The 15640-nt window shown below is 39.3% G+C and overlaps 1 protein-coding gene across 1 annotated transcript in view; it reads right to left on the bottom strand.

The window, feature by feature from the left end:
• LOC117473793 (protocadherin-15-like) overlaps nucleotides 1–15640 on the bottom strand; it is a 138240-nt gene that overhangs the window by 24360 nt on the left and 98240 nt on the right. Inside the window, exons 26-32 of the mRNA XM_034119670.1 lie at nucleotides 12466–12575; nucleotides 11229–11369; nucleotides 8610–8737; nucleotides 4064–4294; nucleotides 3664–3752; nucleotides 1384–1560; nucleotides 747–965 (exon numbers count right to left, since the gene is read on the bottom strand). Of these exons, the coding sequence (XP_033975561.1) occupies nucleotides 747–965; nucleotides 1384–1560; nucleotides 3664–3752; nucleotides 4064–4294; nucleotides 8610–8737; nucleotides 11229–11369; nucleotides 12466–12575 (1095 nt within the window). The remainder of the gene's footprint in view (nucleotides 1–746; nucleotides 966–1383; nucleotides 1561–3663; nucleotides 3753–4063; nucleotides 4295–8609; nucleotides 8738–11228; nucleotides 11370–12465; nucleotides 12576–15640) is intronic.

Genomic DNA, 15640 nt, shown 5'->3' with positions numbered 1-15640 from the left:
GAGACTGTCTACTTTTCTGACTGTCTGCTTTCGCTTAAAATAAATTCACAAGTTTCTAAACGACTTCTTATCTTTGTTAAAATTCCTATTCAAATTCAAATCCTTCTTCATATGTTTTAAGTACCTAATTCATACATTATACTCTAGTTGTGTTAAATTAACGTTGAAATATATGGTTTATTTTCAGACAACTACAATTATAGCAATGGCTGGAAGGCCTTATCCAAAAATATATTAGAATAAAAAATATTTGATAACTGCTATGAGGTTTACACTGTAACAACACATATGTTCCTAGTGAGGACATACATCCTTAAAATATTGCCAAAAATATGTAGTATATTTAATAACTACATCTCAAAACAGTTGGCCAATGTCACTTTGAGTAAATGTTTATCATCAGGAGCAACCGCTGCATTTGTTGGGCAATATTTTGAGCAAATCAATACTCATTTGGTGTACTCATAACAGTATGGAGACAATAAAGGAATTATAGATTGACTGCGGTGCATACTTTTTGGACAATAATAGAAGTCTAAAGCACTGACTAACAAGCTATCAGGATAGACAAGCAATCAAAAATAACCTCTAACTGAGGAGTCATTCTCTTTATGGGATTTTTGAGTATTATAAAACAAGCAAATTATAATTACAGTAAGGCCTCATTACGTTTCTATTGTCCTTGATTAAGTGCCATTTTTATTATACCAAAACTGTGAGAAATATAACAAGCAATTCAAACTTACTGTCTGTAAGTGAAGACGACTACAAATATGGCGGGGACGCAGCAGACGATGATGATAACGGCCAGAGCCAGCAGCGCCCCCTCTGTGTAGCCGACCGTCTGCACAGCTTTCTTCACGCTGGTCACCAGTTCAGGGGTTCGGATCTCCAGAATCCGCCCGCCAGGAGGGAGGAAGGGCTGGAACTCTTTATTGATGTCCAACAGTTTACCATCCAGAAACCTTTGGGGTTAGAAATCAATGATCAAACTGACACCGTGTTTATTTGGTGTAAACACTCAAATCGACAACTCATTAACAACGTCAAATAAGTGTTTACGCGCAGTGAAGGCATGAATGATCTGACAGTTCTCTATGCAGTAAAGTGTTAACTAAGTCAGTCAGTTTAACGGTACAACCACAAAAACACGCCTGTCCACTTGTTATACTTTCAAATGTGGCTCAGGGGTTTACTGATCTGAAAATCTGATGTTTTCCTGGTTCAATCCCAACCCCTGCAGTCAACATGCCTTTTGTATTGAAGTGTAAAATTACTTATTTGCAATGTCATTTGAGTCCTTTCACATTTTATAATATAAAGACTTATTTTACATCTCATGGATGGAGTAAAGTTCATTATTTTTTTCGGCAGAGCTCTTACTTGTAGAGCTCCTGTCTAGACACGGCTCTGTTTGTCAGCGGGTCGATGGCGTAAATCATGAGGTCAGACTTGGTGTAGTCTTCCTGCTCCATTCCTTCACCATGGCGAAGGGGCCCGATGGTTTCCACGACTACCTTTGCTCCCGGTATCTGTTCCTGGACGTATCGTTCCAAAATGCTGAGGATTAAGAAATAAGATATATTTATTGATGGGATAACACAACAGTCACAACACACACACTAATGTACATAAATAAATGTACTAACAAGACTTTTATGACACCACACACACAGAAAAGACATGCGAAAACACACATGTTTTTTCATTTCCTGTAAGCTAGGCAGACTCACGCTGTGCGCAAGTGATTTATGTCCAACCAGAAACACCTGCACATAGCAGGAACTGAGGTGTGTGCATGTGTGTGAGTAAGAGAAAGAGAATATATCTAAAAAAAGTTATTTAAAACCTCATTATTAAGTCATTTGAGAAAAAAAGTAAGCAGCAAACAGACAAAGCTGTGAACAGGCAGAACTATCATAGCGTAGAATGAATAATGCAGTGTTTGTCTAGTAATAACATGTTGCATTTATTCCAATGAATAAAAACACATTTGGCTGACTGTGGGGGAACAGTTCCCGAAACAGACTGAACTGAAATTGAGGAAAGTAAAAGTAGCATTTAAGCTGCCACTGGGGTGTTGATAAGGTCATTTCATTCAATGCTTGCGACCCAATTTCTTTTGAACGTCGAAGGAATATCTTTGACGGTTTAATGTTAGCTTCAAGAGACAGAGGGAGGACTACAAAGGAGTGTGTAGTCATATTGTGTTCTGTTTATAAATCTTGTCTTCTCTATAACAGTTTTTAAGATTATGTGGAGGGTTCAAAAAAGCACAGCTGTCTTTCCTGCCTCTTCCTACAAGTAATGATTTGTTATGTTTTGTATTTTAAAATTGTGCAAATGAACATGAGCGTAACGAGCCAGCTGGGTGGGCATGTGTTTCAATAGCAGGTAACAAATCGACATTGTGGAAATGTATCCTAAAAAACATTCCTAAATAAAATATGCCCTCATATTCCCATACAAGAATCTGAATATCTTACTTCCCCTAAACCTCAACAAAGACAAGCTACATCTGTAAGTTTAGCATGGTTTGTTTTTCTCATTATTACATCAAGACATGTATTTACCCTGTAACGTAAAGTCCCAGCTCGAGTTCAAGCACTGACAACATTCTTACAAGGACACTTCATTTTTTCTGATAAAAAACACTATTTATGAAGACTTTTTGTGCTCTCTATCAAGTCGTGTTGATTTCCCCATGGTAGCAATTACAGCTTCAGTCCTTCCTATGGAGAACTGCCATAACTAACTCGATATGGAGAAGCCACTGAATTGCAATACTGCATCACTCAATATACGGTACACCTACTCAAATTACACTTTTGAACTCTTGCTCACTTTGTAAAGCTTGCGCTGACAATTTCAACATGAAAAGCAGGATGTTTTTTCACCTATAAAACTAACCTAAAGATAAGTAGGCAACTGTCACTCAGGGACTAACAATACGTGTCATGTGAGCAGAGGCTCAGAAGGTCATTAGAGAAGATGTAAATCAACGGCTTTCAGGGTTCATACACTTTTTCACCAATGATTTTCAATGACTTTTCCATGACTTCTCCATTACCTTTACCTAATTTCCATGACCAAAAACATTACTCTTTCTCAGCGGTACCACTGAAAATGGTTTATTTTAACATGGAACAGGAAAATAAGGTCTGCATATGAAACATGTTGTGCCTATCTAAAACAAATCAAATAGGCTTACTAGCTTCTACACGCTAAAGCAACTCAAATCTCTCACCAGCAAAATACCTCGTCAGTTAAATGCCATTTTACGTTTCATTACTATACGATACAGTATTTATTATCCTTATAGTGTTACTATTTCGGCGATTAGATAAAATATAAATTATATTTGATGCAACTTTAGTTACATTTCCATGACTTTTCCAAAAATATTGTTTTCCATAACTTTTCCAGGGCCTGGAATTAGCATTTTGAATTTCCATGACTTTTCCAGGTTTTTAATGACCGTAAGAACCCTGGGCTTTCATTGTTGATGGCACTTGTTGACAAATGTTTTTTTCTGTAAGAGCATCAGTATGCTTCTTTAAAATGACCAGGTTTTTCTCAAGACATCTAAGTTTGATTCTCATCACTCATACTGCAGTACAGCCACCTTTATGATTGAACAAAGTGCTGCATTTTGTACGTTACCTGAGCAGCTTGTCTTTGTTTTTCTCCACATAGGTGGGAGGGACATTTGATACAACCACCTGCATGTCCAGCTGGTTAACGACTGACACCTACAAAGCAGAAAATACATTTTAAAACAATTAATTTCTTCATTTAAACTCACCTACAAACCGCATGTTTAGCTGTAAGTGGCCAGAAGCACTGAACTAAAAGTTATCTTTCTAAAATGTCCAATATAGCAATGCTTTGAGTTTGACAATTTCAATTTGTTTTACATTTTTTTATTTGAATCAAGGTCATTCTGGGAGCCAAATAAATCTCATTGAAATAAAGTTCCACCATGTTATTAAATGTTGAAAGTGTTTAACATGCAGAAAGCTGTTATAAACCTGCCACCAGTGTGAGCAATATAAACACATACCACTATCTCCGCCTTGCTGCTGTGTCCTTGGCCATAGTTGTCTGTAGCAACCACCTCAAATTTAAAATATGACCGCCTCATGTTGCGGTACATGATTGCCGTCTTCACCACGCCGCTGAAAGGTTCGATGATGAAGCCATCTTTGCTGTCTTTAGTGTTTTTACCGGCGGGAGGGGGAATGATGAGCCGGTACATCATCGCGCTGTAGTTCCCAGTGTCTTTGTCGAGGGCCTGTGAAAGGGGGTAAATACAATCCCAACCGTGTGATTATTCTAATCATCATAGTGACGCCGCCACAATATCATCATTACCCGTATGATAAAATGTCATCAGCACCAACATAAACACTGTGATCAAGTCATTTATCGCCATTATCTTAACAATCAATTCTATTATATGATGCGTGATTACCATCATGATTGTGAGCCCATCTCCTTGATTCAATGTGTTTGAGGGGATAAAAAAATGCAGCTGCCATGTTTATTGATTAGCTCAGAACGGATACCACGGAGTATGTGTCACTCCACCAAGAAATGATATATATATAATGTTGCTTTTTTCCGGATCTATTTGATTCTCTTGGATAAACCTGCTGTTTGTTGCTTGATGTAGCACCGTGAATCACCAGTAGGGGGTAAAATGGAGCTTTGTGCTGCATGCAGGTCTATTCATCTGCTCTGTCATTCTGGCTAACTATCAAGACTCTCCCTCATTCACACACACACACACACACCACACAAACCTCACATACACGTCCAGACACACACTCAGACAGGCATTGATTTATTGCCGGGTCTTTACAAGAAGGGCTGGCAGTGTAGACTACAGATTTTGCAGTGAGACACCCACCACATCAAAGGTAATGCTATAACAGCAAGAAACAAAAATGTATTATTTTTTTATGGCAAGGGAATGAGAAAGTGGAAGCAGGAAAGAGAAGAAGAAATAAAGGAAATATGGAGGCATACATGTAAAAAGGCGAGGGAATAAGGGAGGACTGAGAATAGATGTACAGATCTATTTTTCGTCTTGTAACTTGCAGTGGTGAGAGGCACAGTTAGGATAACTTTTCAGCAATACATCAATAATATCAACCACCTGTTTGAACTGAAATAGCACAGGTGTGGAGTACAGACCTGATTATTTTCTATAGCACCTAGCGAGAGTGTCCCAAATCCACATGCATTCAACTCTAAGCAGGATTAAGTGAAACAATGAGTGCTATAATTTTGAGAACAAAAAACATGTTTTGCTCCCTTTAAAAAGCAGCACTCTAATTGTGTCTTTCCTCCCCATGATGTGCGCTGAGTGACAGTGTCCTCAAAAAAAATATATATTGACAAAGCACTTACAAGAAGAAAGCAAGTGCTGTAAACATTTCAGTGCTTTCAAAGCCTTCCTCATCTAATGTGAAAGGAAATCCACTTTGTCGAGGCTAAAACATGAGTATGAGTCACCTCTCATGTGAAAGCTTTTTTACAAGATGGCTGAATCATTTGGTAAGACACGGAAGTAAGTAAATGCTTCCATTAATGTCCAAGGCACAGCTGTGGCAACAAATGGGGGAAAGGCAAAAAATTGCTCGCATGTTGCTGCAAAAATCATCAACAATGAAAACATTTGAATCACGAATAAGAGAATGGATAAAAGCACTTAGCAGTGCATCGGTCAATTTAACTAAAGCTAACCCATTCCAGTTATTTTGTGACATGATTTTCATATTCCTACTATTTCACTTTGGGATGACCATGATGGAGTATAAAATGATTCATGCTTGGGTAATTTCTCAGAAAGCTACAGGATCATTTCTGCTGCTGTGGCGTTTTGTCATCTCAAATTCATAAATGCATTATTTAAACTTGAGTTCCTGGGTTGTATTATATCTTCTCACAAGTGCCTCGAGCAACACTCCTACAGAAATGCAGCTGCTTGAATTTTCTTTAATCCCAGGGCTTTTTTTGGTATGGACCCACACTGAAAGGAAAGTTTGAAATTAGTTTTTAAAAGAGTAAGGGAAAGGCTGGAGAAAGATTAAAGGGCACATCCTGCATTTGCATTAGTCGTGGTGGGAGAAGTGACACACGTCTTGGGAAGAAAATGTGAAATATTGGTTTTGAGGAACAAAAGACTCTTGGGAGGTCCTCAGTAGGTTTGCCAATGTGGGATCAATCTGCAATCTGATCAATAAGTGTGTTCTTGCAGCCTCTGAGGGACAAAAGACTGAAGCATATGCACTCGAACACGTTGAAGCAATACACACAGGTTACAACTGTAGCCTCTTGGTATACACACTCACTCACACAATCCTCATTAAGACAATGTGCATTGCTTCAGATAGATGTGATGGAATTAGCCATACTCGAGTGGAAACACTGAGATTGAAAACGCACATTTCTCAAACTTTCCCTCCGCCTCTTGTCTCACTCACGCTTTCATCTGAAAGTTAGCAAATGTGCCGCGAGCATCCCTGTCCATCTCTCCAGTCCGTCCGACCCCCCCCCCCCCCCCTCGATTCGATCCATCCACCCATGAATCATGCATGTCTTCCCTACCTTCTCCTTTCCAGTCAGTTTGTCTCGCAGCAGGATGTCAGTTATCTTTATCGAACCATCTATCTGCGCTTTTCCTTCAAATCTCCAGATCTACCGCCTCTCCCTGTGGTGATCGAGACGACTCGCAGGCTATTAGTGTTCCCTGTCAGTCTGTTCAAGTATTTAAAGAGGTCAGATGACTTTAGAGCATGTTAGTGTAAACCATCTCCTCCTTCCTTCCTCCCTCCTTCCTCTCTCCTTCCTCCCTCCCTCCTTCCTCTCTCCTTCCTCTCCTCCTTCCCTCCTCCTGCCTTCCTACCTTCCTTCCTCCTTGCCTCCTCCATTCCTACTCTCCTTCCTCTCGTCTCTCCTTCCTTCCTCTCCTATCCTTCGCTCCTCCTTCTCTCTCCTTCCTCCTTATCCTTCCTCCCTCCTTCCTTCCTCCTTCCTCGTCTCTCCTATCCTCCTGCCTCCCTCCTCTCCTTCCTCTCTCCTTCCTCTCTCCTTCCTCCCTCCTTCCTCCCCTCCCTCCTTCCTCTCTTCCTCTCTCCTTCCTCCTCTCTTCCTTCCTCTCTCCTTCCTCCTTCCTCTCTCCTTCCTCCTTCCTCTCTCCTCTCTCCTTCCTCTCTCCTCTCCTCCTTCCTCTCTCCTTCCTCTCTCCTTCCTCTCTCTCCTCCTCTCTCCTCTCTCCTTCCTCTCTCCTTCCTCTCTCCTTCCTCCTCCTTCCTCCTTCCTTCTCCTTCCTCTCTCCTTCCTCTCTCCTCTCCTTCCTCTCTCCTCCTCTCTCCTTCCTCTCTCCTCTCTCCTTCCTCTCTCCTTCCTCTCTCTCCTTCCTCCTTCCTCCCTGACACTGACGATCCATATTCAAAAACACACCGCCCTCAGGTATTGCGAAAAATAATTTGATACGAGTGATAAAAGCACCTTCTCTACTGTCTTTGTTGCTTTCACTCCCTTACTCTCTCATGTTCTCTGTCACTCCCACACTGTGTGATCTAATGAAGCAGGAATATCTAAGAATGATCTTAAAAACTGTAATAAAATATAAAAGAGCCTACTTTTCTGCCGGAGAACCCGCAGGAGTCTCTTGTGGCATCCAGGCTCATTAAAACATATTGCTTCTTCTCAGATAGAGGCTGAGATCTCTGTGACCCATTTTGGGCCCTAAAAGGCATTTTAATGATACGAGAGTCGCTCAACTTGTTTACAGTGATATGAAATCCTCCGGAGTTAGGTGAAATAGACAGAGACACAAAGAGATGTGTCAACTCACAGAGATAGAGGTGGATGTCGAGGGAGAGAAACAGAGAATAATCTTAGCAGTTTATCTTGTTTCTCACCGGACTGAATATTATCTTCATTTGAAGTAAACAACACAAGTACAAGCACGCAAATCCTCACTGGCACTGTGAGTAATACTGAGCTAAATAAAGATGGAAGCTGTCAAGGCTACTTTTCTGTCCAAGTCGTAATATTTTGAGTCTCACATTAAAATAAGGGGTATTATTTTAGGAAGGAACTGGTAACACAAGTGCGTATTCAAAGCTATCCAGGTGTTTTTATGATTGTAGTATTTATTACATGTACAGCACTTTGGCCCGACCAAAAATCGCTTTTAAATGTGCTTTATAAATAAACTTTGAATTGATTTGATTTGATTTGATCCATGCAACAATATTACAAACTGAAGCCTAAAGAATTGTAATAAAGTAAGCTTGGAACAGATGATTGTATTAATGCACTGTAGAATGTGTGCATATGTATTGTTTGCCATCTTAGCCCTTACTTTATTGCTCCCCACAAAGAAAACATAATCTCAGCCACAGCAGGGAGTGGGTGGACTCATCCTTAAGGTGGAGTTGGATCTTATGAAATACTATTTGAACAGCAGTGGCGACGACTGAAACCATAGCAAGTAGGCTTTGCTTCATTATTAATATTATATTTTCACATGTTCCTACACTTTAACCTCCCCCTGCGGTTTGATTTGATGTGTATGTGTGTGATTTCTGTACCTGTACTTTCAACACGGAGGTGAACGTTTTTGCATCTTCAGCAACCCCTCCGATGTAAAGAGGTCTGGAGAAAAACGGCGGGTGGTCGTTCTCATCCTGGATGTCGATTACCACTCTAGCTGTGTTGGCTAGGAGACAAACAAAACACATCAATTAAACATTATGATACACGTTTGCATCTAGCATAGGAAAGAGTACAGGAAGGGATTTTCTGTTAAGCGTGTTCAGAAAAACATCAATCAAGTCGGAAATGAATTTAGATGGACAACACAGTAGCCAACATCAACCAAACCTGTGCCTCATCGCAACAAGGACATTAAAAGCAGCTAGCTTTTGCATTGCCTGCTGGTGTCACACCTATAATTATGGCAGCAGATGTTGCTATCTTTGCTTGTAGGTGATAAAATAGACACTACTTATCTAAATTGGCACTGCTGTTGCTGTCCTTTTCTATAGATATTAGAGGTTGGCAAGTGTAAAATTGGTCTGACAATGATTGAGCAGTCTCTCCTAGTGGAATGTCGGCAGCCAAAGTTAAAACACATTTCCATGAAATGATCAGCAATGTTTTAAGAAAACAAAGACAGACAGGTCATGGAGAGTTAAAGCAAACACACTGAAAACCTGGTTTAATATATCAATTATCTCCAAGATTAAAATAGTAATAAGCAGCAGTCAAAGATAATGTTTTGAAAACAGCATGCTTAGGGTTAGTTTTTAACAGGGGAGAGTGTTTGAGAAACGACTGAAGGATTGTTTGCTTCATTTTAACAGCTGATAGAAGAGAAATACTGAAAATATGCTGTGGAGAAAATAAAGAACAGGATGCTGCAGTGGAGGTGACCCTGCTCTGAATCATGATCCCATTTTCAAGATAAACACATCAGGCAACTTCACTGGTCATGACCGTTGACAACATCGTGGTCTTTCCAAGTAAAACTTATTTTAAAATGGTCTAAAAAAAAGTATGTGGCAAGTTTCAAAAATCAAAGGTTGCATCTATTCCACTGTTAGAGGTATTTTAATGTATACACTCACACAAACTGTATGGTGAATCCATTTTAAATGACCAAAAATAGATTTCAACATTACTGAAATTCAACTGCACATTCACAGAACATTTTGGCAAGGAGCCTGTGTCATTCATATTCAGCAACTTAGACTGACTCACATTCAGTCTTATCTGTCCAAAAACAGGGAATTGTGAATCACACCCACGTAAAACTACAACACAATACATCAACCAAACTGTGTAAAAGGGTGGAAATCATGAGCCAAAAGGGAAATACAAATCCCAGCATTGTGAAATGCAAACTGTTACTCCATCAAAGACAGAACTCATTTCAAAAACAATATTGAATAAATGGAACTATGCAAACAAACCAGCGTAAGCAAAAGCCATCTACAAAAGCCATTAAGACAACAAAACAAAATGTCTATTTAGGATTCGAGTAAGAAACCCGGATGAACACATTGTTAGAACATTATTGATTTGCTGCTTGATTAACATGTGCACCAAAAACAATTGCTTTTGTTAATGACTACATTGATCTGCAGTTGTAATACTTCCTACAAATTAAATTCCAACAGTGTGTTGAAATGACAATGGCATGTGGTTAACACTTTAATTAAAGTAAAAATAAGAAACCTGGGGAGCTGAGCATCAATTAGGAAGAATGAGGGTACATCTTACATAAGTAAGAAATACAAAAAAAGAGAGAAACCAGCAGATACAGAAAGTTAAAATAAGAAAGAAACAAGAAAGAATGAGGCACTAATTAGAGCTTTCTCACTTTAATTTCAATTTCAACCGTGAAAACGTTTTTTAGTAGCTCTTCAAATAAAATTGAATTATTGGAGGGATTGAAAAGTAAAAGTACCAAGTGAGAGAAATATAAAAGGCTTTAGTGCTGTTTTAGGATTACGGCATGTTCGGTACAACTCAACACTGACCTGTCCTGATCATTCTATTCTCATATTTGGAAATGAGTCTTGGTAACTACTTTTCAGATCAAATCTACATTTTTCCAAACTGCACACCAACTTTATTGGGTCACTTTTCATCAGTGCATTGCGGACAGTTGCATAATTGCATATCAGCATTTGATAGCCAATGAGAAAGCATTTTAAACAGCAAGCAATCGTACAGACAACAATGTGGTTCAGCCTTCAGGTTCAATAGACAACTGAGAAAGAGGAAAGGGATTATTGAAAGGTAACAACAGCAGCCAAGGCCAAAGGAAACATGTCTTTCGAAGACGAATAACAGTATAGAAAAGGTGAAGAGGTAAAACGTAGAGAACAGAGCTTTGGAGAGAAAGAAAGTGTGAGTGAAAGACAGAGATAAGTGTATGTGAAAAAGAGAGAGCTGAAGCCTGTGGCAAGTCTATCTTAACAATATCACATAGAGGGTAATGCACTGCTTTTGTGTGTGTGTGTGTGTGTGTGTGTGTGTGTGTGTGTGTGTGTGTGTGTGTGTGTGTGTGTGTGTGTGTGTGTGTGTGTGTGGATAATCAGAGAGAAGTAAACTTGTGATGACTGCGGTGATGCAACCCGATGTCTAAAGTTAGTCGTGTAATCTTAGAGGAGGAGAGATCACAAACACAACCACGCACTCACTCTTAGAGGGGACCCTGAGGTTGGAGGACACCACTCTCAGTGAGTCTGCTTCCACCTTCAGGATGTAGCTGGAGTTGGCCTCGTAGTCCAGGTGCTTGGCTGTTGAAATCATTCCTGTTGTTTCATTTAATGCGAACATACCTGGAGAAACAAGAGATGAAGAAAGACAGCAGGAGTGGGAGAAACAGAGCAAAATATAGGAGAGAGGTCAAAAAAGGCAGATTGAGGGATGTCTTTGTTTTATAAAACAGTTTGATAGTAAGTTAGTTTAAAGGAAAGTTTAAAGTGTATAGTCATACAGAGTAAAAAAAGAAGGTGTTTGTTTGCACAAGAAGAACTTTCAACAATGTTTTAATTGGAAATAGATTTCAGCTTTTGCTTATCAGTATAAGTAAACGTTGATTGCACAATGTAATGAGCATAGAGAAATGAGCACCCTCTGCCTTAAAACCAGTTTCCCTAAAAGCCTCGCTCTCCACAATACCCGGGGAAAATTAAGGATTCAGAGTTGCTTTTTTTTTTCAATGAAAGAATCTAGCATTAGCTCAAAAGTAGCTAAAAGTCTCCAGATGATCATTGCTCATGATTTGCATAAAGCTGAGTAGTTGTTTCGGTCTCAGCGGGAGACATACTGCCTGCACAGACCCTGTACTGTTAGCAGAAAATCTGTGGACTCGGAGGAGCCTTGGGAATGAATCAGAATACAACATATTTCTTGCTTTTCCCTAATGATGTGAAAAAGGCTGAATTTGTCGCTAGTTGCAAGCTCTGAGGATAAATGGAAAGCGATCCGGTTGTCTTTGAAAACAGTGGCGCCAACAATAACACCAATTGGAAACACTAGGAAGTTGAAAAGTGGTGTATTGCAACTTTAAATAGGAAGCTTAAGTACATGACCAAATGACTAAACCATGGCCAGACTTGACAAATAAAGGGTTTCGAAATCTGATAAAAATGAATATGCAATTTAATACTTGTATGAATTTGATCAGGTTGTGTCGACAAAGTCAAAGTTGGCCTTCTCCAGTAGTGATGGTGGCAATAATGCACGTAAAGCTGTTAAGTTATTAAACACCAGAAAAGGTTTACAAAGAAAATGGTTATTCATAAAGTTATACAAACACAGTCATGACTCGCAGCCATAAATAAGTTGCTAAGGTAAGTGAACCAGCAACTTTATCTGCAGTGAATTCAGCCAACTGCAGCCCACAACAGGCCCTTCTCAAAGTCTGCTCACCTCCCTGGTTGCCGTCGGTGATGGAGTAGACGATAGTTTGATTGACAGCAGCGGCCATGATGGCTCCCACCGGGGTTCCTACGGCAGTCTCCTCGCTCACTGGTAGAAACCTGGGAAAGGATCAGTCAACCAATATCAATGGATAAGAATATTAAATATGTATATGAATGTGGGGCCACTTGCTCTCAAGGGTCGACTGCAATTTGGCAAGTTATACACAACTGAGAGTTATATCCGTCAAATACATTCCCTTTTTTTTAAATTTCCAGACAGCGCATGTACCTCAGCTTTTCCCGAAAGATAAAGCGTAAACTCTGTAAACAGAGTTGACACTCAAAGAGCCACTTTGGGCATAGCAATCAGGCAGGAAGTTGTTCTTGTGGTGGAGATAAATTGAGAGCTGGCTGCTGAACAGAAACCTTTTAAAAGGTGATAAACAGATCAACAACAACAACAACACATCATTTTATAATATGAAAGTATACATATAATTTCTGACAACACTGATCATCAACGCACTGCTGTTGAGCAATCATTTGTCAATTACAGTATGATGAATGTCAGTCTTACATCAGGAAATGCAGGTGGTCAAATCAGTCTCTAACACTCAAAACGCACTGCGACAAACTGGCATAAAATGAGTCCTGTTTAAAAGTACAAAATAATTTTATAAATATAGGGTTATCTTGGTCAAATGTTGGAATCATTTTTAATAATTAGGGCTGCAACTGTCAATCTGCTGATTGCTAAATGTCAGAAGAGAAAGTAAAGAACAGCCCACCATCATTGCTCATGAACCCAACGGAACGCCTTCAAATAGCATATGAAATGAAGATATAATTGACTGTTTTTCTTGGAAAAGAGAAAAACTGAAAATCCTCCAATTTGAGAAACTGAGAACAGAGAATTTCTGATGTGTGCTTGTTAAAAAAATATAGAGATAAGTTGATAAGATAAATAGTAACAGTTGTCTGTTGATCAAGTGTGTTGTCAACAAAGTGTTTCCACCCATAACAACCATACATCACTGAAGTTGTAAAACATACACAGCCCGCAGCGTTGGTCTTTTGAGGGCAGTGTTTCACACACAGACTTTACTTGGTTGGGTATTTGCCATACATGTTCGTTTTGAGAAATCTACTGAAAATCATTCATCCAATGGCGTTAAACAGAGAGAGAGAGAGAATATCTGGTATTAAGATAAAAGACATGGACATAGAGCAGTGATTCCTATACATTTATTTATGTAGGTGTCCGGCCACAATATCATTGACTGCCACATATTATAATTGTTTACTTTTTGGGTAACATCTTACTTCACCGTAGAGCTGCACGCATTGAGTTTTCTTGCTCTGCTCCCACTTTCTCCCTCTCAAAAAAAACATTGGCTGTGGCTGTCTTTTCAATAATGAATTGAAGAAAGTGTGGGTGTGCCTGCTACTGCGCCCCAAAACACTGAATGTATTATCTGGTGCACATTGTGATTGTGATATGTGATGTTAAAACATTGTGTTATCCTGTATATTTGTAAAAAAACAGGCGGTCTGTTACTGGCCTGAGCCGGGCAGTTAGATTACAATATCAACAACTTCCAGAGGTCTTGTTTTTGTCCACCTGCGTCTCGTTGCATGTGGTGGGTTGTTTTCCCTGCTTGCAACCCTGATAGATTTTCTCAGAATCTGGCAAGTCTCACATTTCCAGCAGATTTCGCTCAATTTAATAAACCCCAAACAGTCATTAGGCCAACCGTCACAGCTGGCTAAACATTATAACATGGGCTACCAACTGGCTTGGCTATCAAGTAATCACAACGTGATAAATGGGACTGTTGGGAGGCGAGTGTGTGTGCGTGTGTGTGTGTGTGTGTGTGTGTGTTCACTTCAATTCTAGCTCATTGCACCTCCAACCACCTGTTCCCAAACGCCCACAACAGCCAGTATGTACAGTAATAAACCTGAAGTTTATTGAATAAATCGAGATTAAATGGGGGAAAAAATATTTTTTCTTCAGGAAGTTTAAATAACAGCAGAAGGCCCTTTACACAGCAGACACTTTGAGTTGCGTTGCAGTAAAAGCACAGATGTTACAAATAACATTAACTAGTGTCCCAGTCAGCAGTGACAGTGGAGCAGCATGCACACCAGGACCCTCAAGCCACCATCAATTCAATCATTTACACCTCTGCCTTTCCTACTGTGGCATGGCACAATGTCTTCTTAGAAAAAGGCTTGTGAAGCAATGTTTTTATACATATACAGTAGAACGTTTTTTTTGGCGGTCAATTTCTGCCGTAATTGCAGTTATTTGCGTGATTGTGTTTTATTTCTTTTTATTGTGTCAAACATAAATAACTGGCCCTGCTGGAACAGGCTTAAAGGACATCCGTTTTGTTAAAAAGAGACCAGCAGCCAGAGAAACCAGAGCAAATACAAATAATACTAAAAAAAGAAATCCTCATTATTTGTTGTCCAACCTTTAAAAACATGTATTTAACATTTAATAATCATTAGTTTCTGTCATCGTGAGTGCACTGAAATGTTTCTTCAATTTTTCCTATTAATAAATATTTTCTCAACTGATCACAATATGAAAATACAGACTAAAGTGCACTACAGTAGAATATATTGTGGTTGAGGGGATAGAAGAAAAGAGCAAAAAGGGTTAAAACCTTGCCAGACTTTATTTTGTTATCAGCAAAGAGCCGAACCTGACATTAATGATAAAAAACAGAAACGTTTTTTATTCACATCCATTCCTATCAAATTATACAGAATGGAGCTATCATAGGATTCAAGGAACAAGCTTTTTCTGAACTCACCAAAAATGCAAATAAGTGTTTACACGGTCACTCATATTGTGCACTCGGAACAGAAAATGAAAAACCACAAGTCTGCAGTTATGTAGTCTAGCCACGGCAGCAGCAGCAGCACAAATATAGGCCTTCAATACATTTGGGCTTGTTTTATAGTAATAACTTATACACATAACATTTTTTTATACCTCTGCTTTTGCTGAAGTATTTTGCTCTTTCTGCCTCTTATGTAATTTTCCTCTTTCTCTTATATCCAAATACTTCTTCCACACTAAAATGCCTATTTCCCCTCTTACACCTACATTCATGTCCACCTGCATTTTTCATTCTGCATCCAAATGTCCTCTTACCGCCATATTTTAC

Source organism: Trematomus bernacchii, unplaced genomic scaffold, assembly GCF_902827165.1.
Source record: "Trematomus bernacchii unplaced genomic scaffold, fTreBer1.1, whole genome shotgun sequence".
Lineage (NCBI taxonomy): Eukaryota > Metazoa > Chordata > Actinopteri > Perciformes > Nototheniidae > Trematomus > Trematomus bernacchii.
The sequence above is the reverse complement of the archived record's forward strand: the minus strand, read 5'-3'. Positions and strand labels throughout refer to the sequence as shown.